This window comes from Electrona antarctica (assembly GCF_951216825.1).
Source record: "Electrona antarctica genome assembly, chromosome: 10".
Classification (NCBI taxonomy): domain Eukaryota; kingdom Metazoa; phylum Chordata; class Actinopteri; order Myctophiformes; family Myctophidae; genus Electrona; species Electrona antarctica.
In genome coordinates this window covers 21,510,373-21,536,040 of record NC_136791.1, presented here as the reverse complement: position 1 = coordinate 21,536,040, position 25,668 = coordinate 21,510,373, and the positions used below count along the sequence as shown (strand labels likewise).

Sequence of the window (25,668 nt, the reverse complement as noted above, 5' to 3'; positions counted from 1 at the left end):
GGCGCGAAGCTCCGCCCCCCCAGCTATTCATGTCAGTGGAAGTTGCTCAGTGGCGTTTTGAAGCACCCGGAAGACTGCCGGAAGTACCGTCTCAGAACGTCTACTTCCGCATTTGACCACCAAATTTTGGTGGTCAAATGCGGAAGTGCAACCGAGCGCTCAATGTTAAAGCCCAGCTGCACGGGGTTTCCCGGTCATGAATCCACGGGTCCGCCTGTAGTCCCTCCTCCTACCACTAGGGCCCAGAGCTTCAACGTTGGAAAGCCTGCCTGCCCCCTTGGGGAAGACATGCAGTAAAGGCCGTGTCGGGCTCGGGAGTCGAACCCGCGGCACACTGCGACTGGATTACCAGTCGGGTGCCCAGACGGTTACGCCACCGCCTGGGCACTTGCGTACGTTTCAACAACTCGCTGGTGTCTCTTGTTCCTACAGCCAAGAGCCTGGCTGACCTGAACTAGGGCTCGGTGACTTTAAATCAAGACCCTGTTGAAAACGCATCGGTCTTCTCCGTTGCCTCGCTCAAGAATAAATAACTACGTTTTCACTTGGAGACGAGTGCCTCAGTATTTTTCCCTATACAGTCTGCATCACCACAAGCAGAAGCTTCTATGTATAGAGCACCGAAGTCTGACGTCAGTAGAGGGCGCCAGTACACAGGTTCATGTATTTTTGTATTTGCATTGTAATCCCCATAGGGCGATTTTAGGTCGCTACATATAAGAACTGTGTTTGAAAAATAAACCAATCATCCCGGCCTTTCTGTCAGGGGGGTGGCTGTGCGTCGTTAGTGATGTCCATTCATATTTGATACAGCCAGTTTCTGGAGAAAATGGAATTAATTTGGCCGCAAAAGCCTTGAAATTACATATGAAAGCAATGTCGCTCCTAATATACGTCACGCCCAGCTGTCAACACATTGCGTTCCTGAGATTCCTCATTGACGTAAGCTCAGCTGGCGGTGACTCAACTCGTACTAACCACGAAACATTAAATATCAATAAATAAAAAAAATAAAAAACGTAATGAACATGTCAGTTTATGTTGTGCGACGGGCAGCTGCAGCCACCCGCCTACCCGGAAATGTAGTCTCTGGGTTGTTTGACTCGTTTCTAACGCTTATTTTGTTACTCTTTGGGTATATTTGTACATTTCCACCTTCAGTCGATGCTTCATATCCATATGAGTGAAAAGGCCGGGATGATTGGTTTATTTTTCAAACAGTTCCTATATGAGGCGATCTAAAATCCCCTTATGGGGATTACAATGCAAATAAAAAGTACACAAACCTGTGGACTGGCGTCCTCTACTGACAGTGACGTCAGGACTTCGGTGCTCTATATCTACCTATTTTAAAGGGATATTTCACTTTCAAAAAACTTGTGGTCATTAATATCATCTACTCTCAGGCTTTTGTAAACACCCCAGACAGTTTTTAAGATGCTTGATTCAGTATTTAAATATTTTATATACATTTTAGCTGACCCCTTACTCATTGTAACTTCAAACTCCATTTCAACCAGTTAGATTCATACTGATACAGACTTTATACTGCCAATATGTGAGGTGCCCGTTTAAATTACCTTCTTCATTTATTTTTTATATTTATTTTGGACGAAAAGTATCAGGGAAAGAACAAGGCTCCATAGAGAAATCACACCTGTGTGAAGTGAGGGGCGCTAATATATTAAAGTCTCGCTCAGGTGATGTAATGGTGATGTAAAACAAACGGTGCCAACACAAACATTAAACGCCATTAACAATAAAGAGACAAAATGATGTAAACGACACATTATGACGAAATGTTTCCCTTTATTGTGAACGCGTTTACTAAACAAATTTTGAACTAAAGACAAACATTATACCTGTGTATAGGAGGGCCCTCAAAAATCAAAGAGACAGTTACCATTGTACGTGCCTGTACGTACCGTTTTTAGCCGGAACTTTCATTGGCAAAAATGCTTCAAAGCAATGTTGACATAACTTGAATACATATGTTGCATGGGGATCGCTTGTCCAAGTCAAGTCCATATACGTAGTAGTCAGCATGTCTTGCTGTCCAAGAATAGTCTAGTCTACAATGGTATAACTACCGTATAGTCCAGAGGTTCCCAACCACTGGTACTTGAGCCCCCCTCTGGTGGTACGCAGAGGAGTCGCCCAAAAAAGGAGAAAAAGACAAAAGTGGAATGAAATATAACTTCATGACTGGAACCATTTGAAAATGATGCGAGGCAACAGTCTGGCCACGCAAGACTATACTATCTATGAGTAATACATGGCAGACAGTGCTGCCAGTTAAAATAAAAAAGAAGCTTTCTGTGGAGACGGCTCCTAGCAGCGTGTGTATGTCTAAATGGTTCTCCTAATGCTTCTAGGTGCGTCTGCTGGCTGAGCCGGTGAAATCGGCTCGTAAGAAGAGGGAGGAGGCTCGTCTGAAGGCCCAGGCAGGGAAACTGGAGAAGAAGCTGGCCCTGGCACAGCTGAAGAGTGACACCCCCAGTAAAGGTGGGAGAAGCCATGTGGTTGCACTGCTGTTCTGGTCTGGTCTCATCTAATGAGCCAGTGGTTCTCAAAGTGGGATCTCCAGCAAAATCAATATCAGTTTGACCACTTTAACCCTAATTTATACTTAAGATATATTCGAAAATAGCCAATCAATCACAAAATGTTTTGAGAGGGGGGGGGGGGAAGGGGGTGTATGTACAGTATGCATAATACATGCATACTGTACATACAATACATATAGAGTACATGACATGTTTGAGACGCACTGAAATGAGCCATACATACATAACACGTCTAAATGGATGCATTGGCCTAGGTAATGTCATACTGTATGAATATAATAGATCATTTGTAAGACAATGTATTATTTCTGTGGTGAACTATGATGATTATGTGTTTAATCTTATTTCACAACATTTCTGTGAACGTATACAGGCACTTCGGCGGTGCAGTCGTCGCCCCTGTTGAAAACGGAGGCGCAGCAGCAGCAGGACTACCACAGCTCTTCCAGCCCAGCGGCCGGCGTGGCCCACTACTTACCAGAGCAGAACCACCACGTGAACCCAGCCAGCACTTACAACCAAAGCACCAGCAGGAGCAGCAGCTACCCCAGCCCCAGCCCTGGCCCTGGTCCTCCTGGGCTCATCCCCCAACAGCAACACCACCCCAGGCTGGGCCCCAGCCCACTGAGCCCCAGCCCTGGGTTCATCTTCCCCCACCAGCAGCACCACCCCAGCGCTGGGCTGATTCCCCAGCACCACTCCAGCCCACTGAGCCCTGGCCTTGGGCTGATTCCCCACCAGCACCACCCCAGCCCGGGGCCAGGCTCTGGGCTCGTCCCCCACCACCACCCCGGCCCTGGGGCCCCCAGCCCTGGGCTCATCCCCCAACACCACCCCAGCCCTGGGGCCCCCAGCCCTGGGCTCATCCCCCACCACCACCACCCCGGGCTGTCGGCCTCACCGCACGCGCACAATGGCTCCGCACTCAATCACAACACAAAGGGATACGCCATGAGTACTTACTCGCTGGGGTCGCTGGGTGATGTTCCCAGAAATCCATTTGCAGAGCGCCTGGACCACGCACCTCCCCACACGTTTAAGACAGAGCCCAGCGAGTTGCAGTGTTCTCCTCTGCTACACCCGCCCGGCGCTCCCTCCTCCTCCTCCCCCCTACCTACCTCCGAGGGTCTCTTCAGCAGGCTCAATGGGCTCCAAGGGGTCGGGTCGGCGGGGGTCAGGGGTCACGGCCTTCTCGCGGCCCCCTCCTCCTCCTCCCTCCCCCCTCCGGAGGCCGAGGAGGAGGAGGAGGAGGAGGATGAGGAGATGAAGCAGGAGGAGGTGTGGTCGGACAGCGAGCACAACTTCCTGGACAACAACATCGGCGGGGTGGCGGTGGCGCCGTCGCACGGCTCCATCCTCATCGAGTGCGCGCGGCGCGAGCTGCACGCCACCACGCCCATCCTTCGCCCCGACCGCAGCCACCCCACGCGCATCAGCCTGGTCTTCTACCAGCACAAGGCCCTGAACGAGCCGGGCCACGGCATGGCCATGTGGGACGCCAAGATGGCCAGGAGGGACCGCGAGAGGGAGGAGGAGGCCGAGAGGCTGAGGCTGGGGCTGGACGACGGCGGCGGCCTGCTGTCGCCCGGCGGCGGGGGCGACGAGGAACGGGACGAGGGCGAGGGGGGCGAGCAGTGTCAGGAGGAGAGGGCGACGAGAGTCCCCACCCGCCAGGCGTGGACACGGACGCGCGATGGCGTCATCACCGTGTCCCCCTACGCTCTCACCCGCGTCACCGGGCCCTATAACCGCTGGACCTAGAGGAGTGAGTGTGTTTCACCTCTCTCTCTCTCTCTCTCTCTCTCTCTCTGTCTCACTCTCACACACACACACACACACACATACACACGCACGCACCCATGCACGCACGCTCGCACACACACACAGTTGTATTACTTTACTTGTGAGGACATCAACATTTTAGGCGATGGCACCACTGCGCAACTAAGATTTCAACCCTGACCTCTAAATGTCTAATCTTATCTTAACCACAAACCCAGCCTGGACCCTCGTCCTATATGGTAAACCCAGCCTGGACCCTCGTCCTATATGGTAAACCCAGCCTGGACCCTCGTCCTATATGGTAAACCCAGCCTGGACCCTCGTCCTATATGGTAAGCCTACAGATATTTGTATTAACCATTGAAGACTTAACCATTTATCTTGTGAAGATCAGGAATATTCCACCATATTTGTGTTGGGCCACTCGCAAGTATAGAAATACAAGTCGCACGCACGCACGCACGCACGCACGCACGCACGCACGCACGCACGCACGCACGCACGCACGCACGCACGCACGCACGCACGCACGCACGCACGCACGCACACACAGTTCACACCTTACCCTGTGCTTCAGCCTTACCTCAATCGATTTCAAAAAGTTCTGCTCACGTTGTTTTTCCCTCTCTTTTTCTTTTTGGGTTTTCAAATGTAATTTTAATTGTGCTTTTCTAATCTGGGTTCCTTTCCTCATCTGGTCTTTCCTCCTCTCTGCCTTCAAAGTGGTGAGAAAGACCAAAGTGTGTGGGCTTTTAACTGTGACTTTAGCTGTTGGTTTTTATTGTAACACACACACACACACACACACACACACACACACACACACACACACACACACACACACACACACACACACACACACACACAGATGGTGCTTTGAAGCATTTGAAAAGACATTTTTAAACTGGGTTTTCTTTTTTTATAGAATATATATATATATACACCTGATAACGAAGAACAAAAAGAAAAAAAGAAAGATGTGATTATTTATTATGATCATGACAGTTTTTCTATTTAATTTCTGATGGTGTAAAAGCCTGTTTACTGCAAAATGTCTCCGATGATGTTAACCTGCGTTATGTTGACACTCTGATTTCCTTTGGTTTGGTTTTTACGACTAGATATGGTTACTTCAACCAGCGGTGCTCTTTTCATAAGAAAAATAATATTAATTAAAAAGTATATTTCATGGGTTTACATACATTGGTGCCATTTTAACTGTAACCTTTGTTGAAACCACTTACACCCTATTATGCTTAGATGACCGGGGTGCCACAGGGCTCTGTACTAGGTCTACTACTAGCCCATTTAGACCTGAGACCAGATTTTACTACATCTACATACGTCTTCTAAATCGTGTCGGTTTTCTGAAAAATATTTTCTATATTTTCTATATCAGTGGTCCTCAAACTATTTCATGTCAAGAACCCCCAGAATGATATGTATGTAACGTAATGTGTGCAACAATTTGCACACATTTTCAGGATTTTTCGAAAACAGCAGATCTACAAGCGCGTGGCGCGACACAGTATATCTGCTATTTTTCAACAACTAAAGTTAAAAAAATGTGGTTAAAGTGGTTAAAAGCTATAAGGTGACAGAGATGCATCCTCAGGTCTAAATTGGCTAGTATTACCACTCTCTTCGCCGAGAATAGCTGATCTAAAACCGTGTTGTGTGCTTTCTAGATCGGCTACTGTTTGCCCATCCAGAATGGAGCTCAACAGAGAATTTTCTGGAAGTAAAAATCCCATTCCATTTCTCCATAGAGGTTTTTTATTATAAGCTTATAATGTTGCAACAATCCATTACAGATTCCCCACTAGGGTTCTGGTTGTAAAATGATACTACTAAAACAAACTACAATGAAACAGTTTTTTAGCAAAACGTGTTTTTATTGCTGATGCCATTGAGGAATACTTAACCAGCCACAACAAGCCGACACCTATGAAAATCACTACCCAGTCAACCACAGTTTACAGTACTATCAACAATATGAAGACTATAATAAAGACAACAACAAACAAACAAACAAAAAAGAAGCAAGCTAAACGATTGTTTAGGCTGTAAGCATTGCAAAGGTATGAGCAATGGCTTGAGAGAAGCAGTTCAAACAATATTCTTAATGTATGCACAGTCTTGTACCTTGTGCCTTTTTGTTTTCAAATTTGTTTAACATTTCTTTATAAACAGAATCAAATACTGGTTATGGTCAGGAGGACGCTCGTTGGTTTGATTCCAGGCTTGGAAAAATAACCCTGAAAGAAACGTCTATGCATACAACTATGGAGAAAATGAATGGGGATTTGTACGTCTGGAAACTGCAGTGGCGGCCTGTTGCACTCCGTAGGGACACTATAGGATTGGAGTGGTTTAAGTGAACACATTGCATCACGTCACACAGAGGACAAGACTAATAACCATTACGTGCATTTTTTACTACAGCTGATGTCACATGTAGCACGGTGCTCTTCCTAATACACAAGCCTCTGAAACACATCGGCGCTCAGTGAACCTTCGTTTTCATTTGAGTTTAGATGGTGTCTTTTTGTTCATTGTACACAGATATGTATGGCATATTGAGAAGCACTTTTGTTTTTAAAATCTTTTTTTTAACAAACTTGAAAAAGGTCGTGAACCATAGGCCTACATATGGACAGATATATATACCTTGTACGTATATACCACAGCTTTGTGTGAAACCTCTCCTCTTTCACAGTATTTCCGCATTCGTCATCTTTTGTTCTGGCAATTTGATTAAGCTACAATTGGTGCAAATGATCTACATATCTAATGGCATTCAGCCTCGTTCAATACTATACCAAAATGCTGCAACAACAAAGTGCTTTTTGGAAAACGCATAGGGCACAAGTGGTGAAAAAAAATCATAGGATTCAATGGTTAAAAAATATATATATAAAAAATCAGGACTTAAGGTCCCTGCACACTGCTGCGTTTTTCGGATTTTTAGCAGCGCCGGTTTTCCGAAAAAACGCGTCCCGTCTGCGAGGACCTTAAATGTATGTTTACTGTTTTTTACTAATGAGGCTGTCCGTTCCAGAATGCAAGATGTATCTCATCGGGATATGTTCAGTTATTTATATTACACGGCTATGTCCAGTGGATGCTAAACTAACTATATTCATTTTATATCTTTCTGTTTTGTTTTTGTTTGCTGGAAAACCACTCAGTCACATCCCACTACACAACATCTAAAGACGATTCCAGGTGCTGTATTCTCGTGAAGACTTTGTATACAGATTTATATTTCACAGGGCATACAGGGTTTGTGGCAGCTTTGTATTATAGTTCTCCTTACAAAGAATAAACAATGCATACATTACAGGCTGACAAATTGAACTGCTAGCCAGCCAGACACACTGGCAACAAACATTTTCACTGAGAATGTGTTTATTTTATTGTATTATTATTATTTATGTTTTTAATCTTTTACACATTGTTTTCATCATGGTGCTAATCTGATAAGATATCAAGGTGCATTTATTCTGATGTTACATTATAAGGTGCTGGTTGCATCCTCAGCTTATAGCTACTTTAAATCAGTGGTTTTCAACCAGTGGTCTAGGGACCACCAGTGGTCCTTGAGGGGGTTCCCCAGCTAAATGATGGAGAGTAACCAAATGGACCCTTATTAGATCTTATTAGCCATTTTACACTCAAGAGTTAAAGTATTGTTAAAAATCTGCATTACTTATTAGTTTACTTTACAGGAACTCTACACAATTAGAGAATGTAGAAGAATTGTTATTTCGTATCAACGTGTGCCTGTTACGTATATCATGTATTACGTATGTTATGTATGTCTCCTAATGGTACCAACATCAATACAGCATGGAATTATGTCAAATCTTATTCAACGGCAACAAAGTATTCAAAGTTTTGGATCTGAGAGGCTAAATATCTCAACAAATTGTGGTCCGACAATGGCTCAAATAACGAATGAATAATGGACCTTGACGTGAAAATGGTTGAAAACCACTGCTTTAAATGCATAATAATAGTCAGTGTCAGGCGGAAACCTTGCATGTCCAAAACAAGTCTTGGGGCCTGTGTACCAATGGTTCCAATGTGGAGTTAGTATTTAGTCACAACAAGCTTGTGATTATACTTTTTCATTGGTTCAATATTAATGAAACCCAGAGACGCTTAAGTTTAACAAAAATGTCGCGATGTGTCATGACGAGAGCTTGTACTGTTGTAGATTGACAGTTTTTTGCTAATTGTGACGAAGGAAGGGCATTCATTTACGAAATAAATAAATAATAATTACCTAAATTGAAATATAGGCCTAATGGAGATAGGTTTCCGCCCGACAGTAACGATTATGGTTCCACATTAGGGTTGTTTGAACAACCACACTGTCAAATGCTGAACGTTAACTCTGACAGTGTGCACATGGACCATTCCAGGTCCATTCGTACACTGTGAATTAAATAACACTCAGAATTATACTCTGCATTTTCTCACTCACTAGGCGAGGATACACAAAACAGTGTCACTCACTGGTAAACTGTACACTGAACCGTCAGTTGTTGCAAATATAATTTAAACTTAAAGGGTGGATGGACAATGTTAAACATGAGTCTACAGTCTGAGGTGCTGCAAATGTCTTCCGCTGATCACAACCAAACTCCACCATGCACATATAGGAAATGTGTTCAACAAACAATATCACATCATTTACAGTACACGCAACACAACGAATGTAAAAACACAAATAAAATAAAATAAATCACAAACCAGCTTTGTTGTAGGAAACACTTTTTTTGGAGGAGGGAGGGGGGGGGGGGGGGGGGGGAATTTCGTCACACAAGGAAAGGCGCAATTCACGTTTTCTTGTTGTTTTTATTGGAGGAACTTATTAGTCAACGTTGTACAACTGCATTGCAAGTCGTTGTGTCAAGGAGGAGGAACTAACAAACAAGCACCAGCATTTAAATATCTGATGTTTTTATGAGTTGAAAATTTGTGTAAATATACATGTGAACCAGATTGTTTTTCCACTGTACTGTTAATGGTGTGTAGACAATGGATGATCTTCTCGCTTATTTTGAAACTGAATTACTGTATGTTGCTGAAATTATTATATCCATTTTAGACTTCAGAAGAGACTACATTTAGCATTCCTTTTATGGATGGCTGTTCTCTTTCGGGGATTGTGAAATAAAGACATATTTATATTTTGGACTTGATCATGATTTTGTCTTATTTCTTTTCTTCGCTGTGTGCGTGTGTGTGTGTGTGTGTGTGTGTGTGTGTGTGGGGGGGGGTTCATCATTTAAGAATTTAAGAAACACCATAGATGGTGTTTTGAGATTCCCTAGAAAAGGCCAGTTGGATCATGTGCACATGCACATGCATCAAGGACCTCCAAATTAATGTATTTGGCCACAGACCCCCATCTGGAAATAATTTGTGACAACATTTGTGTTGTTAAAACTATTCCAAATTAAAGGGGGAAAAGAAGGACCCCCCAAAGAAAAAAAAACAGAGGAAAAAACAAACCTCAAGATTATTAGACTATATATTTTTAAATATCAGATCTATCCTACAAGCTCACGTCGTGAGCTTGTAGGTCTTCTAGCTATATTCAAATGGCCGAAATGTATCCATGCAGGCGGATTATATACAATATAAGTGGTTAATGTATGTTTTGTAATAATAATAATAATAATCAAAATCTATAAAGTAAAGTTTGCAAATAGATGTAGGAGTAGAAGTACAATATACACGTGCTTTTTCTGGTTTCATCCTTGTAGCAGTTTTTGTATTGACCTGACCTGTATCTTCGTTGAAATGTATACCCATTCTACTGTGAATATAATAATCAATCATTCAATCTTCTCTCTTAAATAACAAAGAGAAATGGCCCAGAGCTACCACTGCGCCATCTAGTGGTGAAAGCATTGACAGGGTCATGCTTTTTCGCGCAGACGAAATGAAAGCCTGGGTATCGAGGCTAGGGTCATGCCTGAGGGAGGGCACTGGATGCGACAGTTTTGTGTGATCACTGGCGATCCAAACACACGGCTCGATCTGTGTATCTGTCCGAACAAAGAGTGTATTTATAAGTCAAACATGCATTCTAGGATTCAAATTCCATTTTCATTCCTCAGCTTTTAAACGGCCTAATTGTATTATTATATTATGTTTTGTAAGGTGTTACTGTTATCGTACGTGGTCTCCCTAAAAGACAAAAAACAACAACTTCAGGCTTCCTAAAATAATAATTTAATGCACTTATGGGTAGAATTAGTATTGTGCCACTGGCACGTTGGAGGATGTTAAAGGATAATAAAGACATAGGTCTATAATAATTTGACTATTATTATTATTAATTATTATTATTATTATTCCAAAACAACGACAAACATCGACCCTTCTTGGTCCCTTCTAGAAGACGTCAATGCGACGTCATCCGCCCGCGACAGGCAGACAGTTCCAATCGGGCGAAGGGCAGTGCAACATGACAGTAGATTAACAGCTAGACAGAGTGCATGTGTGGATTTTGGACGCAACAAATGTACACATTTATTATAACTTCATAACCGTAGATGATCAACATGTTGAAGAAGAAGTGACAGTTGATTTATGACAGTCAGTACGTCATATCCGCGTTCATAATGTGAAGAGGAGAATCAAGAATGTGTGTTTATTTATTTATACAATATTAAGTTCCAGGAAGAAGATGCTGTTTGTTTGCATTGATATCTTCATCTGACAACTCACCCTTGTATACTGCTGTGAAGAAAGAAGTCACACATTCACTTATCTTGTGAGTATTGCAATTACTATGATCATACTCGTATATGCTTTTGCTGCAGCTTATGTTCTGCAATGCAAAGGAGTGGGTACTTATAGGTACATAATCAGACACGTTTTCATTTATTTTGTATCATCTTTTTTGAAAAGTATGTGGATAGGTTTTTCGGGATCGAGGCTACTTTGGGATATCCAATGTCTTTACTGGCCACACTCTGTTAGTGTCCAGTGTAGTTAAGCCTGTTTACCATGTGTGTCCAGTTGTCCACTTTGTGTTAGTGCTCTGCATTAAGTATTTATAATCCTGACCTGGGCTGTGTTCATTTTGTTGACAAGGACTAAGACTAAAATACTAAGGGACTAATTTAGTCGACTATGACTAAACCATTTCAGATTATTAAAATAGGACTAAAACTATAAATCTTGTGTTATTCAAAAGACTAATTCTAAATCAGAATTTTCTGTCAAAATGAACACTGATCCTGGGCCTGTGTTTGTTGTGGTACTGTGGTACCCCATGCTTCATTGCATTAATTATGTTGCTTTGACATTGAGTTTAGATAGTGTTGGCAACTCATCACTCACTGTGTCATTTGTATGGCATCAATACAGTTCTATATGTGCAGCCAGAGAGCGTACAAAGCCCCTTGAGATGCAGCATCTCATTTTCAAGAGGGACCCATAAACAAACAAAATACAAAAAAGCATACAGTACACAGATACAAACGGATATACAAATACATACGTGTACATATACAGTGTACACAAATAGCTCTTCCACCTACCCCACCAACCACCACATAATCAGCTGTTACACAATGGCGATAAGGTCACAGTGCAAATACTTTGCACAGTGTCATTATTGGTTACCATCAGGTTAGAAGCATAGACAAGTTGAGTCTAGATGTGAATATAAGGAGGTCCTGAAGCTACTAAATGATGTGATGGATCTAAGTCTTAGATCCATCACATCATTTAATTAATTAATTTGTGTGATGTAGTGTAGATATAGCACGCACAGGAAGAAAAACAAAGCCAAGTGACAGCTGTATACGTAAACATGCGTGAGCATGCTTGCAGTCCGCGACTGCATGGTTGCACCGCTCCGGCCCTCATGAAGTCACATTTCGTCCAATGCGGCCCCCACCCCAAAATGAGTTCGACATCCCTGATCTAAGAGATAGAGGGACATTGTTCCAATAAAATGGGGCTTTGTAGCAGAAAGACCTCCACCCAACCACATTGGAGATTTTTGGGATTTTAAAGTAAGGGTATTGTAGATGTCTTAGTGGATATGACGAGGTAGACTGAGTCAGGTACTGCTTCAAGTAAGCAGGGCACCTAAAATAAATGCATTTATAAATTAAAAGATGCATCATTAGTCCTCATGATAGTGCCAACTGCATGCTCATGTTTCTACAAGCGCATGTTTGTACACACACCTGCATTATAATGTTCCGAACACTGTGCACATACGTATACCTGCTGCTATCACATTATGCCATCTGTACAGTATGTGATCTTGTAGGATCACAGTTCACAGAAGATGACTGAGTAACAAACCCCCCCCCCCCCCCCCCCCCCCCAACCGTAGTAATGGGTGCTGCACCCGTCCATGTGTCGGACTCCTGAGCACCCGTCCATGCATCGGACTCCTGAGCACCCGTCCCACCATGACGTCGGAGGCTGTGGCCTCCACTCCTGCCGCGATGACGCCCTCAGCCCAGAGGGACTACCACTTCCTGCGCTCCTTCCTAGCTGGAGGTAAGACCACCTGACAGGCAGCGACACACACCTCACTAGAACAGTCATTTAAAGTGGTCCCCACTCCTTTGGGGTATTGTTGTCTAGCCTGAAATTACAAATGCCACTGTGATTCTAGTCATATATATATATATATATATATTAGGCAGGGCTTGACATTAACTTTTTGAGGCACTTCGGACAAGTACATTTCCCATTCACTTGTCCGGGCACAAAAGTCACTTGTCTGGAGCACGAGCACACTTTTAAATCAATTAACTGTAAGTTGGTTTTGGTGAATACATGTTTGAATATTAGATTATTGCCGCTTGACACCGCAGTTATCATGAGTGCCACTCTGTGTATTCGTCTATTAGTGCACAGTGATGTAAGCAACACAGCTGCAGCTGAGTAAATTGTACTGCACTGAAAGAAGAAAGCGTTGGTTCCAAGTAGTGTCTGTGTGCAATACAAACACACAAATGCTCATGCTGCAAGGGGGATCTACAGTTAATGTGCAGCGTGAGTTGGACAATACGTCCACAACCCATGCCTTTATGTGAAAATGTTGAGTACAGTGTTGAAAGCTCTTGTCAATGAAATGCAACCTGTCTTTTTTTTAATATGACTGTTGTCTCTGCTTGCACATTGGCACACCCATGGCTCTGGGGCAGCACACCGAAATCGAACACACACACCCACTTCATTTAATTAGCAGCAGCTGCATTGCTAAGTAGCCTGCACTGTATTTTAATCTGAAATCTTGAAAACGGACTGCAAAATCACTGCTTAGGGTTTCATGTGCCTAGCCAGGAAGCTTGTATGTTTGTTGGAATACTGGGAACATTATGCCTTTTGAGAATACTCACGAATGTTGCTGCCACGAAACAAGCCTGACCAAAGGTCACTTGATGTTTATTGCCCATCATGCATTGCACGGCAGCACTATGATAGACTGATAGTGTCACATGGCTTGCATATTTCATAAGTCTGGTGTATTCAACTCTGTCGGGGGTGAAGTCATTAGAGTATCTGAGGGTGCTCAGTTGGTGCAGTGAGTGGTTTTCAACCCTTTTCACATCAAAAGTTCCATTATTTATTCATCATTTGAGCCACGGACCACCATGACACTTTTAGCCTCTCAGACCCAAAACTAAAGAATATTCTGTTATAGTTGGATACGTTTTTGTCCACAATTCCATGCTGTATTGATGTTGGTACCATGGGAGAGATAAAAGGCAAGTTGATCAAAATAACAATTCTCCTACATAATACATTCTCTCATTGTGTATACTTCTAGTAAATTAAGTAATGCAGATGTTTAACAATAATTTAACTCAAACTCCCTCAAGGACCACTGGTGGAGAACCACTGGTCTAGGGTTAGAATCCACCAAAGTGTATCCGAGTGTCTGTCTTTCAACGAATAACAATCCCAAATGATTTAAAAAGAACATTTTCTATCGTTTTTTGTTGGTGCATTTTTTATTCAGTTAGGGGAAAATATTATGTTTTATTAGTTTCATATTCAGTTCAGTTCAGTTCTCCCTTAGAGATGGGGTGAGAAGTTCAGTCACGCTTCTTCGCCTGGAAAGGAGCCAGCTTAGGTGGTTCAGGTTCAGGCATCTGGTTAGGATGCCTCTCTGGGGCGTCTCCTTATAGGGAGGTCCTCGGGGCAGACCAAGCCGCAGACATCGTCTCACTTCTGGCCTTGGAACGTCTCGGGATCCTCCAGGAGGAAGTCTCTAATGTTGCTCTGGAGAGGGAAGTCTGGTGAAGCTGTTGCCCCCGCAACCCCACTACAGATAAGCGGTTGAAGATGGATGGATGGATATTCAGTTCAGTTTAGTTATTTTTATAACAGGCGCCCGGGTGGCGCCTGTTAGCGCGAATTTTGAGGTCATAAATAATTTAGATAGCATATTATGTAGACATGTATTTTTTACAGCAGTGGTTCCCAAACTTTTTCATGTCAAGGACCCCCAAATTGACACTTATTAGCCCGCGGACTCCCATTTGAAAAATATATGCCAGGCACCCCATAAGAGAAGATTTTGACGGCTCCAGCAGTGATTCTCAACCCTTTTAATTTCAAGGACCCTCAGTTTGACATGCATTAGTCTACAGACCCCCCATTTAATGTAATTTCTATCTCTGGGACCCCCGATTTATATTGTAAAATCAATGTTAATTTAACTCTGAGAGTGTACAAATGGAACCGAATGGACCCGTTATGGTCCATTTAGTTCCATTTGTACAATCAGAGTTACAGACCCATAAGGGTCCATTTGTTTCCAAACTATCATTTAGTTGGGGGGGCCCCCCTGGAACTCCCTCAAGGACCCCTGGAACCCTTTGGGAACCACTGTTTACTGGCGTAACAATGTACCTCCTGATGTTGGCTTTGTGTTTTGTGTGTGTTTAGGTGTAGCAGGATGCTGTGCCAAGTGCACCATCGCTCCACTGGACAGAGTGAAGATCCTCCTTCAAGCCCAGAACCCGCACTACAAGCATCTAGGTTAGGTTATTAACCCATTTTGAGGACGATTCTACAAAAGGCTTCTACATCCTGACAGTTTTCCGAAAAACCTCATGTTTCTATATCCTTCATTCTCAAACATTTTCATGTCAAGGACCTCCAAAAATATATGTAATTGGCCACGGACCCCCATCTGAAAATATGTTGTTTCAGGGACCCCCCCTCCCCCCCCCCCCAAAAAAAAGCAAAGATTTTAGTTAAAAAAGTTCGCTCTGAAAAAATATATATTCAAAGATTTGCACAACATTTTCATGATTTTTCAAAAATAGCAGATCTACAAGCTAAAGTAGAACATAATGCTTAAAACACCAACAGGGGTTCCCGTCCAGAATGGGTTAACCCACGAAGGCCGTTAATGCATCTGTGTCATTTATTCTAGATTTGAACCACTTGGGCTATTCAAAAATAGAAGATATACAAACTCAATCACTATGAGCTTGTAGATCTTCTGCCTTAAAGGGATAGTTCAGATTTTTTGAACTTAAGTTGTATGAAATACTTGCCATTAATATAGTGGTTGCAACTGTATTAATTGATTGCCTGAGTCCCGTGGTGGGAGTTCTGCTCTGGTTTTGGTCAATATTAAGTAGTTCCGGTCATTTTGTGGGGGGCACTGGGGCCACGCAGTAAAAGTAAATGAATCCACAAAACGAACGTAATTTGTATTGTTGACCTATTTCTAAAATATTAGCGCGACTTTCGTTCAACTTTGACCCCTCTATCACATGGAACTATTTTTTGGGCGTAGTGATATGGACACAAAAAACATAGTTCTGTGTGATAGAGGGGTAAAAAAAAAACGGAAGTTGCACTAATATTTTAGAAATAGGTCAACAATACAAATGACGTTAGTTTTGTGGATTAATTTACTTTTACTGCGTGGCCCCCTGTGTCCCCCACAAAATGACCGGAACTACTTGATATTTCACCAAAACCAGAGCAGAACTCCCACCACAGAACTCGGGCAATCAATTAATACAGTTGCAACCACTATATTAATGGCAAGTATTTCATACAACTTAAGTTCAAAAAATCTGAACTATCCCTTTAATAATCTTGAAAATATGTGCAAATCTTTGGATTAGATATATTATATACATATATATTTTTTTAAAGCGAACATTTTTAACTCAAATCTCTGCTTCTGGGGCTTCCCTCCCTGGAACAAAATAGTTATAAATAAATTAAAATAAAGTTTGTGAACCCCTGATTATAGCAACATGCGTTTTTCTGATATTTGTAAAATTGGCTTCATTAACTCACGCCGCCGCCACCATCCATTTCAACAGAGAACCGTCTTATTTTGAAAGCCGTTTCACTCGGAAACGGACAAACAGGAAGTGTACAATCGCTATGTAACGTTTCCCGCAAATGTTATTTAATTCACCCAAAACATCATAGCGTTATGGGCCGCAAATCAAGCTTGTTTTGATCAAAAACGCAGCCTGGAAAAAGTATCTTGAGTGAAATGGATTCTAAAAAATCAGTTAGATTCCATAGACATCATAAGTCAGCTGACTTTTCACTTCAATTTTTACCTGTTTACTTCATTGCGCGGCAACTGGAGTGATACAGAGTAAGACGCGTGCAGAACCGCGTTATGGAACGTAATCAATAAATATTAAAAAAATACTTCAAATCTCAGCGACGAGCGCCATAGGAGCAAAAGAAACCCTTTCAGGACGGAAACCCCTTTTGGTGTTTTCAGTATTATGTCATACTTTAGCTATTTTTGAAAAATCTGGTGCGAACATATATTATTTCAGAGCGAACGTTTTTAACTCAAATCTTTGCTTCTGGGGGTCCCTGGAACAACATATTTTGAGATTGGGGTCCACGGCCAAATACATTTAATTCTGGGGGTCCTTGACAAGAAATAGCTTGAGAACCCCCGGAAATGCTTTGGTCATGTCTCGCGCCCCCTCTCCCCACCCCCAATACAAACTGTACTGAAAAAATAACCTTAATAATAGAGAAAATATGGATTGGATTTTTTTTTAATTTTCGTTTTTTTCATGTCATATGAAAGCAAGGAATCATAGCTTCAAATTGACATTGGTTGTTCAGTTTGACCCACCAGTTTTGGAGATATAGCTTATAGAGTAATGTCTTGCAGAAAACAAAGTTGAGAAAACAGGCTTGAAAGGTTCACTTCTGTGGTCTCTTACACCAAGCATTTATTTCATATTTACATGTCGATTTCAGCTCTGACACTTTTTTCAGACATGCTCTAGTATGTGAAGAGTCTGCCTGTGGTATTAACTCAGTTTTTCTCCTCTGGTGAAAATCTGGAGTTTGCGTGATGGCAGGCTCTCAGTCAAATCTGGTCACATATATCATAAATTAATACTGAAACCAGATATAATCTTGAGGAAAGTTTATGCATGTACTATGTGTACTATGTAAACTCTTCATTTCCATTTTTCCAGCCATTCAGTTAAAGAATAATTCACTGTTCACTCTCTCTAAGCGTTTGTGTCCCTCTGTCCTACAGGAGTGTTCACTGTTCACTCTCTCTAAGCGTTTGGGTCCCTCTGTCCTACAGGAGTGTTCACTGTTCACTCTCTAAGCGTTTGGGTCCCTCTGTCCTACAGGGGTGTTCACTGTTCACTCTCTCTAAGCGTTTGGGTCCCTCTGTCCTACAGGGGTGTTCACTGTTCACTCTCTCTAGTCTAAGCGTTTGGGTCCCTCTGTCCTACAGGAGTGTTGACTCTCTAAGCGTTTGGGTCTCTCTGTCCTACAGGGGTGTTGACTGTTCACTCTCTCTAAGCGTTTGGGTCCCTCTGTCCTACAGGGGTGTTCACTGTTCACTCTCTCTAAGCGGTTGGGTCCCTCTGTCCTACAGGAGTGTTCACTCTCTCTAAGCGTTTGGGTCCCTCTGTCCTATAGGAATGTTCACTGTTCACTCTCTCTAAGCGTTTGGGTCTCTCTGTCCTACTGGGGTGTTCACTGTTCACTCTCTCTAAGCGTTTGGGTCTCTCTGTCCTATAGGAATGTTCACTGTTCACTCTCTCTAAGCGTTTGGGTCTCTCTGTCCTACAGGGGTGTTCACTGTTCACTCTCTCTAAACGTTTGGGTCCCTCTGTCCTACAGGGGTGTTCACTGTTCACTCTCTCTAAACGTTTGGGTCCCTCTGTCCTACAGGGGTGTTTGCCACTCTGCGGGCCGTGCCTCAGAAGGAAGGATTCCTGGGTTTGTACAAGGGCAACGGAGCTATGATGGTCAGGATCTTCCCCTACGGAGCCATCCAGTTCATGGCCTTTGACAATTATAAAAAGGTAAGCTGGCATCCAAAAATGGTGGGGGTTACACACCGGCTATCCGAAGCCCGCTGTTCCGACGACATCGCCATTCCGACTCGCCACATTTACTAACCCTAACCGCCCGTGGAAGCCACGTAGTTTGAATGGTGGTGTGTCAGAATGATGCCACTGTGTCCCCCAAAAGTGGCAATGGTATGCAAAGTAGTTTAGGAGATTGATTTTGAAATTATAAATGATTGCAGTAGTATAATTTATTATTTTCAAAAAACATCTAATGGCTCACAACATGTCACAATGCAACGCGTTGGTAGCTTGTAGATTTTGCAAACATTTGGCACAGGGGAGGGTGATCACTGGCACAATGGCAAGTGTGAGAGAGAGGACTTTTCTTAAATATACATATTTTTTAAATTAAATTAAGCGCCCTCACATCTGTTTGTAAATTACATCCTGCACATAACTACATTCATTCGAACTCTAAAACATTTCAGGTGTCTAAAATGTCTAAAACTGAATTAATTTTTTTATAAAAAAAAAAATAGGCTGTCCAAATCAACACTATCCTGACAACGTTCCTTGTAATTCACAGATGCTAAGAAACCGGCTGGGCATCTCCGGACACATCCATCGCCTCATGGCCGGCTCCATGGCAGGTCAATAATCTCTCACTGATGATGATGATGATGCTCAGGGTTCATCTATCGGGGAAACTTTGACAGAAAAAGACTCGCTCACTGTATAAAAAAGAAGGAAAACTCCTTAGACCGAGACTTAAGAAAACTTTTTTTTCCTTTTATTTTATCATGCTCATAAAGTGCTCTGTGCTCAAAGTGCAATTAAAAAGCAAACGTTTCGGTCCTAAGACCTTCGTCAGTGCTATATCGCACTATATATATATAGCACTGCCGAAACGTTTGCTTTTTAATTGCACTTTGAGCACAGAGCACTTTATGAGCATGATAAAATAAAAGGATTTTTTTTCTTAAGTCTCGGTCTAAGGAGTTTTCCTTCTTTTTTTAATACGGTGAGCGAGTCTTTTTCTGTCAAAGTTTCCCTTATGTTTTTGAGACCACCGCTACCGTAGTCAAGTTTGAAAAAAAGGATGAGGCACAACAGTTTTCTCAGTGCTTCAGGGTTCATCTATCGCCATGCTGGCTTGTCGTTTTTGTCAACATGTTCCTGAATAATTTTGAATTACGAAGACTTTTAACACTTACTGTGAAGAGCCAAATATCCTAACCGCATGTTACAATGACAAACTACTGTGTGTGGTGTCTTGACCGGTTGTTGTTGTCTCGGTCGGTGGTGAAAAGTCCTGACCGCGAGTATCACAGCGCCTGCTACAGGCCGTTGAAAAACCTTGTCTTCCCCAGAAACGGCCCCTCAATGTCGTTTCTGAGATACAGGGCTTTGAATGCAGCCCATAGAATGCAAGTGGATGCACGCGCAGCCGCGCATCTTCAAAATGGCCACGGCCACTGTCCCACTTTGAGTGTTATGCTAACGAACGGTAGCTAACGATTCGATCGGATAAAAACATGGATTAAAGAATATAAACCCTGGAAAATTTAGCTTCCGGGCAGGCTAGGGTACTAATTTAACCCTACGGTTTCGCCGGGTTTGGCGTACTCCGTGTTAAGAAACTACTGATTCAGAAGTCATTTGTGGAATCTGCCTCGGGTCAAAATACTTTATTATATCGCCTTGGGTTAAAAAAAACACAAAGACTTTATTATAACGCAGATGTTTATCTGCGTGTATCTGCTTACTTTTCAGGAAAAGTGAAAATCTCAAGCACATTCACCTGGGGTGCCTGTATTGTAGGGCAGATCTACAAGCTCACAACAATCGTGTGAGCTTGTAGACCTGCTAGAAGCACACTGGCATACGGCCACATATAAAATGGGGCATTCATTTATGAGAGAAGAAAAAAGTGAGCGGCGAACCTTCCCGCCTCCGAAACGGTCGAGAAATGACAGAGTTATCGTGTCGTTTTTGTCAACATGTTCCTGAATAATTTTGAATTACGAAGACTTTTAACACTTACTGTGAAGAGCCAAATATCCTAACCGCATGTTACAATGACAAACTACTGTGTGTGGTGTCTTGACCGGTTGTTGTTGTCTCGGTCGGTGGTGAAAAATCCTGACCGCGTTTTTCAACGGCCTGCTACAGGCCGTTGAAAAACCTTGTCTTCCCCAGAAACGGCCCCTCAATGTCGTTTCTGAGATACAGGGCTTTGAATGCAGCCCATAGAATGCAAGTGTATGCGCGCGCAGCCGCGCATCTTCAAAATGGCCACGGCCACTGTCCCACTTTGAGTGTTATGCTAACGAACGGTAGATAACGATTCGATCGGATAAAAACATGGATTAAAGAATATAAACCCTGGAAAATGTAGGTTCCGGGCAGGCTAGGGTACTAATTTAACTCTACGGTTTCGCCGGGTTTGGCGTACTCCGTGTTAAGAAACTACTGATTCAGAAGTCATTTGTGGAATCTGCCTCGGGTCAAAATACTTTATTATATCGCCTTGGGTTAAAAAAAACACAGACTTTATTATAACGCAGATGTTTATCTGCGTGTATCTGCTTACTTTTCAGGAAAAGTGAAAATCTCAAGCACATTCACCTGGGGTGCCTGTATTGTAGGGCAGATCTACAAGCTCACAACAATCGTGTGAGCTTGTAGACCTGCTAGAAGCACACTGGCATACGGCCACATAAAATGGGGCATTCATTTATGAGAGAAGAAAAAAGTGAGCGGCGAGCCTTCCCGCCTCCGAAACGGTCGAGAAATGACAGAGTTATCGTGTCATACATACATACATACATACATACATACATACATACATACATACATAGGGACACACATAGCTCCGTAATGGAGCTGAGGCACCACTCAAAAAAGGAATGCTGTTGACTTTCTTTGTGTTGTTGACTTGCAGGGATAACGGCAGTGATCTTTACGTACCCCCTGGACGTGATCCGAGCCAGGCTGGCCTTCCAGGTGACCGGTACAGAGCAACGCTACACTGGCATCCTCAACGCCTTCCACACCATTTACCTTAAGGTCAGTGCCGGACTCAACCAACGCAACGCCAAGCAATTACAGTAGGTTGGTCTGTAGCTGGCAGACTAACATCCTCTCTACGCTCTCAATGCATTGCGAGCTTTTAGATCGACTGCTATTTCTACAGTGTGGCTTGAAACATCATCTACATCTGCTGTTTTTGAAACATCTTGAAAGCATTCTTGACAGGCTCCTTGGCACCTTGGGCCTCAGGTCAAGTTGCTTTATGTGTCTTCTCTCTATAAAGCATCTGGGCCTGGTGTGATTTCCTGTTATTATTTTTTTAAAGGAAGGGGGAGTCCCTGGGTTCTACAGGGGACTGACCCCAACAATTATCGGCATGGCCCCCTATGCAGGTCAGTGTGGTAGTCATCCTCTCTTAGATTTGTTCTCACTAACCACTTCTTGAACTCTAGCATCCCAATTCTGCTAGGAATATTTGCTGGTGTACCAACTCATAATGTAATAACTGCACGCTGGTCTTCAAGTTTGTACAGAGCAAGGGGCACGCCGGTGGCATAGTCGGTAGTGCTGTCGCCTCACAGCTAGAAGGTCCTGGGTTCGATTCCTGCTGGGGACGCTGTGGGCGCTGGGGGTGTGTTCTCTCCTCCGTATCATCAGTGCCCATACCCGAGGTGGGGTTTGTCGAAAGGGCCTTTCTGTGTGGAGTTTGCATGTTCTCCCCGTGTCCCCTAGGGTAGGTTCCCTCACAAAAACATGCAGTAATCCTGGTCTCTAAACTACCTCCCCCTGGCCAGCCGGGGCTCTTGATTGAGGGGAAAGGAACTGGTCGGAATAACGTGTTCCTTCCACGTGCTACGTTCGGCCGGGGAAACTCTCCCGTCGGGTGAAAAGAAGCAGCTTGGACTCCTCATGCATAGAAGGAAGCATGAGGTCAGTCCGCTGCGCCCCCAGGTTGGCAGAGGAAGTGTAGTGCCCAGGATTACATTAGATAATTGACACTGGGTGAAAAAATGGGTTACAAAATCGTGGGATAAAAATTATATATAAAAAAAGAAGGTTTGTACAGAGCCATATCCGGTTAAGTTAACCAAGGGTTTAACTGCACAGCATTCTTGTACGACGGAGTAGGGCATTAAAGAACAAAGGGAAAAAAAAGATCAAAAGTTCAAATAGGGAGTTCCCTTAGGTCCTCTGACTGTCACATTCCCTCTGTCCCGTCCCGTAGGTTTCTCCTTCTTCACCTTCGGGACGTTGAAGAGTGTGGGTCTGACTCACTTCCCGGAGCATCTGGCCCGTCCGTCCTCAGACAACCCCGACGTCCTGGTTCTGAAGCCGCAGGTCAACCTGCTGTGTGGAGGCGTGGCCGGAGCCATCGCCCAGACCATATCGTAAGTCCCGTAGCAGTGTGGAGGCGTGGCCCAGACCATATCGTAAGTCCCGTAGCAGTGTGGAGGCGTGGTCCAGACCATATCGTAAGTCCCATAGGAATCTGGAGGCGTGGCCCAGACCATATCGTAAGTCCCGTAGGAGTGTGGAGGCGTGGCCCAGACCATATCGTAAGTCCCGTAGGAATGTGGAGGCGTGGCCCAGACCATATCGTAAGTCCCGTAGGAGTGTGGAGGCGTGGCCCAGACCATATCGTAAGTCCCGTAGGAATGTGGAGGTGTGGCCCAGACCATATCGTAAGTCCCGTAGGAATGTGGAGGCGTGGCCCAGACCATATCGTAAGTCCCGTAGGAGTGTGGAGGCGTGGCCCAGACCATATCGTAAGTCCCGTAGGAATGTGGAGGCGTGGCCCAGACCATATCGTATGCGCATGCATAAAGTGAATGGCAGATCGAGTGGCGAATCGAATCAAAGTGAATTTAATGTTGTTTAAAGTCATTTAATGCAATCAAGTAGGACTTTTCTGTTTGGATGTATGGGCTGTCAAGGCCAGAAAGTCGTTTTTTGCCACTCAGTAGGCATTCTCGCATAACTTCCGGGTATGATGATGTCACGTGCATACCCTCTATAGAAATCACAGCCTTTCTCTTCCTGGAAGCTTAGCATGTTGTTGAGTTAGAAGCTTGGCGGTAATTCCTGAATTGTGTGTGTAATTCTGATTGTGTCTACTCTCTCTAGTTACCCTCTGGATGTTGCCAGAAGGAGAATGCAGTTGGGAGCTGCGCTCCCTGACTCTGACAAATGTCTGTAAGTACAGCTTCCACCAAACAAACGGTTTGCCCATATTGTATTTGTTGTTCAAGGATAGAACAGACAGGCATTTGGGCATAGTGGCACAGTCGGACTCGGTAGCGCTGTTGCCTCACAGCTAGAAGGTCCTGGGTTCGATTCCTGCTGGGGGGGGGGGGGGCGGCGTCTTGTCTCCTCCGCGGCCTTTCTGTGTGGAGTTTGCATGTTCTCCCCCATGTCCCCTAGGGTAGGTACCCTCACAAAAAACATGCAGTAATCCTAGGGTCTCTATAGTGCCTCCCCCTGGCCAGCCGGGGCACCTGATGGAGGGGAAAGGAACTGGTTGGAATAGCGTGTCCCTTGAACCATCTGTGATTACATTATTAGTTTGAAACAAACGGAAGGCAGTGGACTCAAGACTTTGAGATCCTATTCTATATCTGGGGGGAAAAAATGTAAATAATAACCATTCCTTTTTATTTATTTATTTTTTCGTACGTGAACAGAACGCTGACGAAGACGCTGAAGTACGTGCACAGCCGCTACGGTGTGAAGAGAGGTCTGTACCGAGGTCTGTCTATCAACTACGTGCGCTGTATCCCTTCACAGGCCGTGGCCTTCACCACCTACGAGTTCATGAAGCAAGTCCTCCATCTCAACTAGCCTCTCCCCGACCGTGTGCACCTCCAACAAAATGTGCTCACCCTCACTAACGTAAAGCGGCCTTTCACTTTTAACAACTGCTGGGGTCATCGGTACTCTACTTTGTTGTGTGCGCCTCAGTCTGATTTGACGTAGCTTCAAGGTTCACTTAAGGTTACTGCACACATAAGCCGAAGTACACGTGAAATTGAACCCAGCAGTGTCTCGACAAATACCGCTTTCAGACTAGACTCACTCACTGTCGTCGTGTCTTTATGCTTTCAGGCTAGACTCACTCAATGTCTTTGTGTCTTCATGCTGAGACATAATATTCCTATTAATACATTTCTTTTTAGTGCTACAAGTGTTCCTGATCGTTCCGTGCGTTGGTGAGATGAACTTGTGTTGCTGTAAAATCATGCAGTTGATGCACCCATAATGCACTGCTTTCTTCCAGTCCTAGTGTCATGTGGTCAGATCCACCATGGGCAGTCTGAATCATGCGTCAAGAGTTTTGACAAAAAGGTCCAGGGAGGCTTCTGATTGGTTGGGCTGTAATGGAAGACCGTCATTGATTGGACTAAAAGAAGGTCTGTGGTGTTGTTACGGTATGTGCACCCGTACACAAGACCTAACGATAATCTGATTGGCTGGGCTGTATAGGAAGTCCACTGTTCGTTCGGTCTAAACTCTAAAGTAAGCCTGATGCATCGTGAAAAGACGTTAAACGTTTACCTGTCACGCAACAGCATTTAAATCATTAACTGCGACCCTTGTAGTGTCCAATTTATTTGGAGACACACACACACACACACACACACACACACACACACACACACACCAGTTTGAGCGACATCCAGTTGTCTCTCCTATTCCATATCCTGCTTTTCTGTCTCACCATGAGGAAGTGTTTTCTCCGCTGGCCAACAACACGTGTCTTGGCTTCGGGGCGACTCCCTGGCAACTGTTCCCATGGAAACAGACAGCAGAGTAGTGGCATCGCGGTGCAACGATGCCCAGGCTCTGGGCAAGCAAACTGTTGATAGCAACACCTTAGCAACCCACTCACATGCCCCTCCCCCTGCATTCACATAGCAACCCACTCACCCATCTACGCCTTCCCCTGCATTCACATAGCA

At 43.9% G+C, this 25,668-nt stretch overlaps 2 protein-coding genes across 2 annotated transcripts in view; both read left to right on the top strand.

Moving 5' to 3' along the window:
- tet1 (tet methylcytosine dioxygenase 1) overlaps positions 1–9,562 on the top strand; it is a 29,772-nt gene extending 20,210 nt beyond the window's left edge. Inside the window, exons 12-13 of the mRNA XM_079512833.1 lie at positions 2,376–2,505; positions 2,941–9,562. Of these exons, the coding sequence (XP_079368959.1) occupies positions 2,376–2,505; positions 2,941–4,328 (1,518 nt within the window). The 3' untranslated portion in view covers positions 4,329–9,562. The remainder of the gene's footprint in view (positions 1–2,375; positions 2,506–2,940) is intronic.
- Positions 9,563–10,823: 1,261 nt separating this feature from the next.
- Positions 10,824–25,326, top strand: slc25a16 (solute carrier family 25 member 16). The gene is made up of 10 exons (XM_079511748.1): positions 10,824–11,145; positions 12,727–12,896; positions 15,300–15,392; positions 18,558–18,691; positions 19,266–19,329; positions 21,624–21,748; positions 22,038–22,104; positions 22,938–23,100; positions 23,837–23,905; positions 24,394–25,326. The coding sequence occupies exons 2-10, from the start codon at positions 12,806–12,808 to the stop codon at positions 24,548–24,550; spliced, it is 963 nt and encodes a 320-aa protein (XP_079367874.1). The 5' UTR covers positions 10,824–11,145; positions 12,727–12,805; the 3' UTR covers positions 24,551–25,326.
- The last annotated feature ends 342 nt before the right edge of the window (positions 25,327–25,668 follow it).

Coding starts and splice junctions, on each gene's coding strand:
- slc25a16 (XM_079511748.1), top strand. CDS start 12,806: ATGACGTCGGAGGCTGTGGCCTCCACTCCTGCCGCGATGACGCCCTCA. Junction 12,897..15,299: donor GCGCTCCTTCCTAGCTGGAG/GTAAGACCACCT, acceptor GTGTGTGTTTAG/GTGTAGCAGGATGCTGTGCC. Junction 23,906..24,393: donor CCTGACTCTGACAAATGTCT/GTAAGTACAGCT, acceptor GTACGTGAACAG/AACGCTGACGAAGACGCTGA.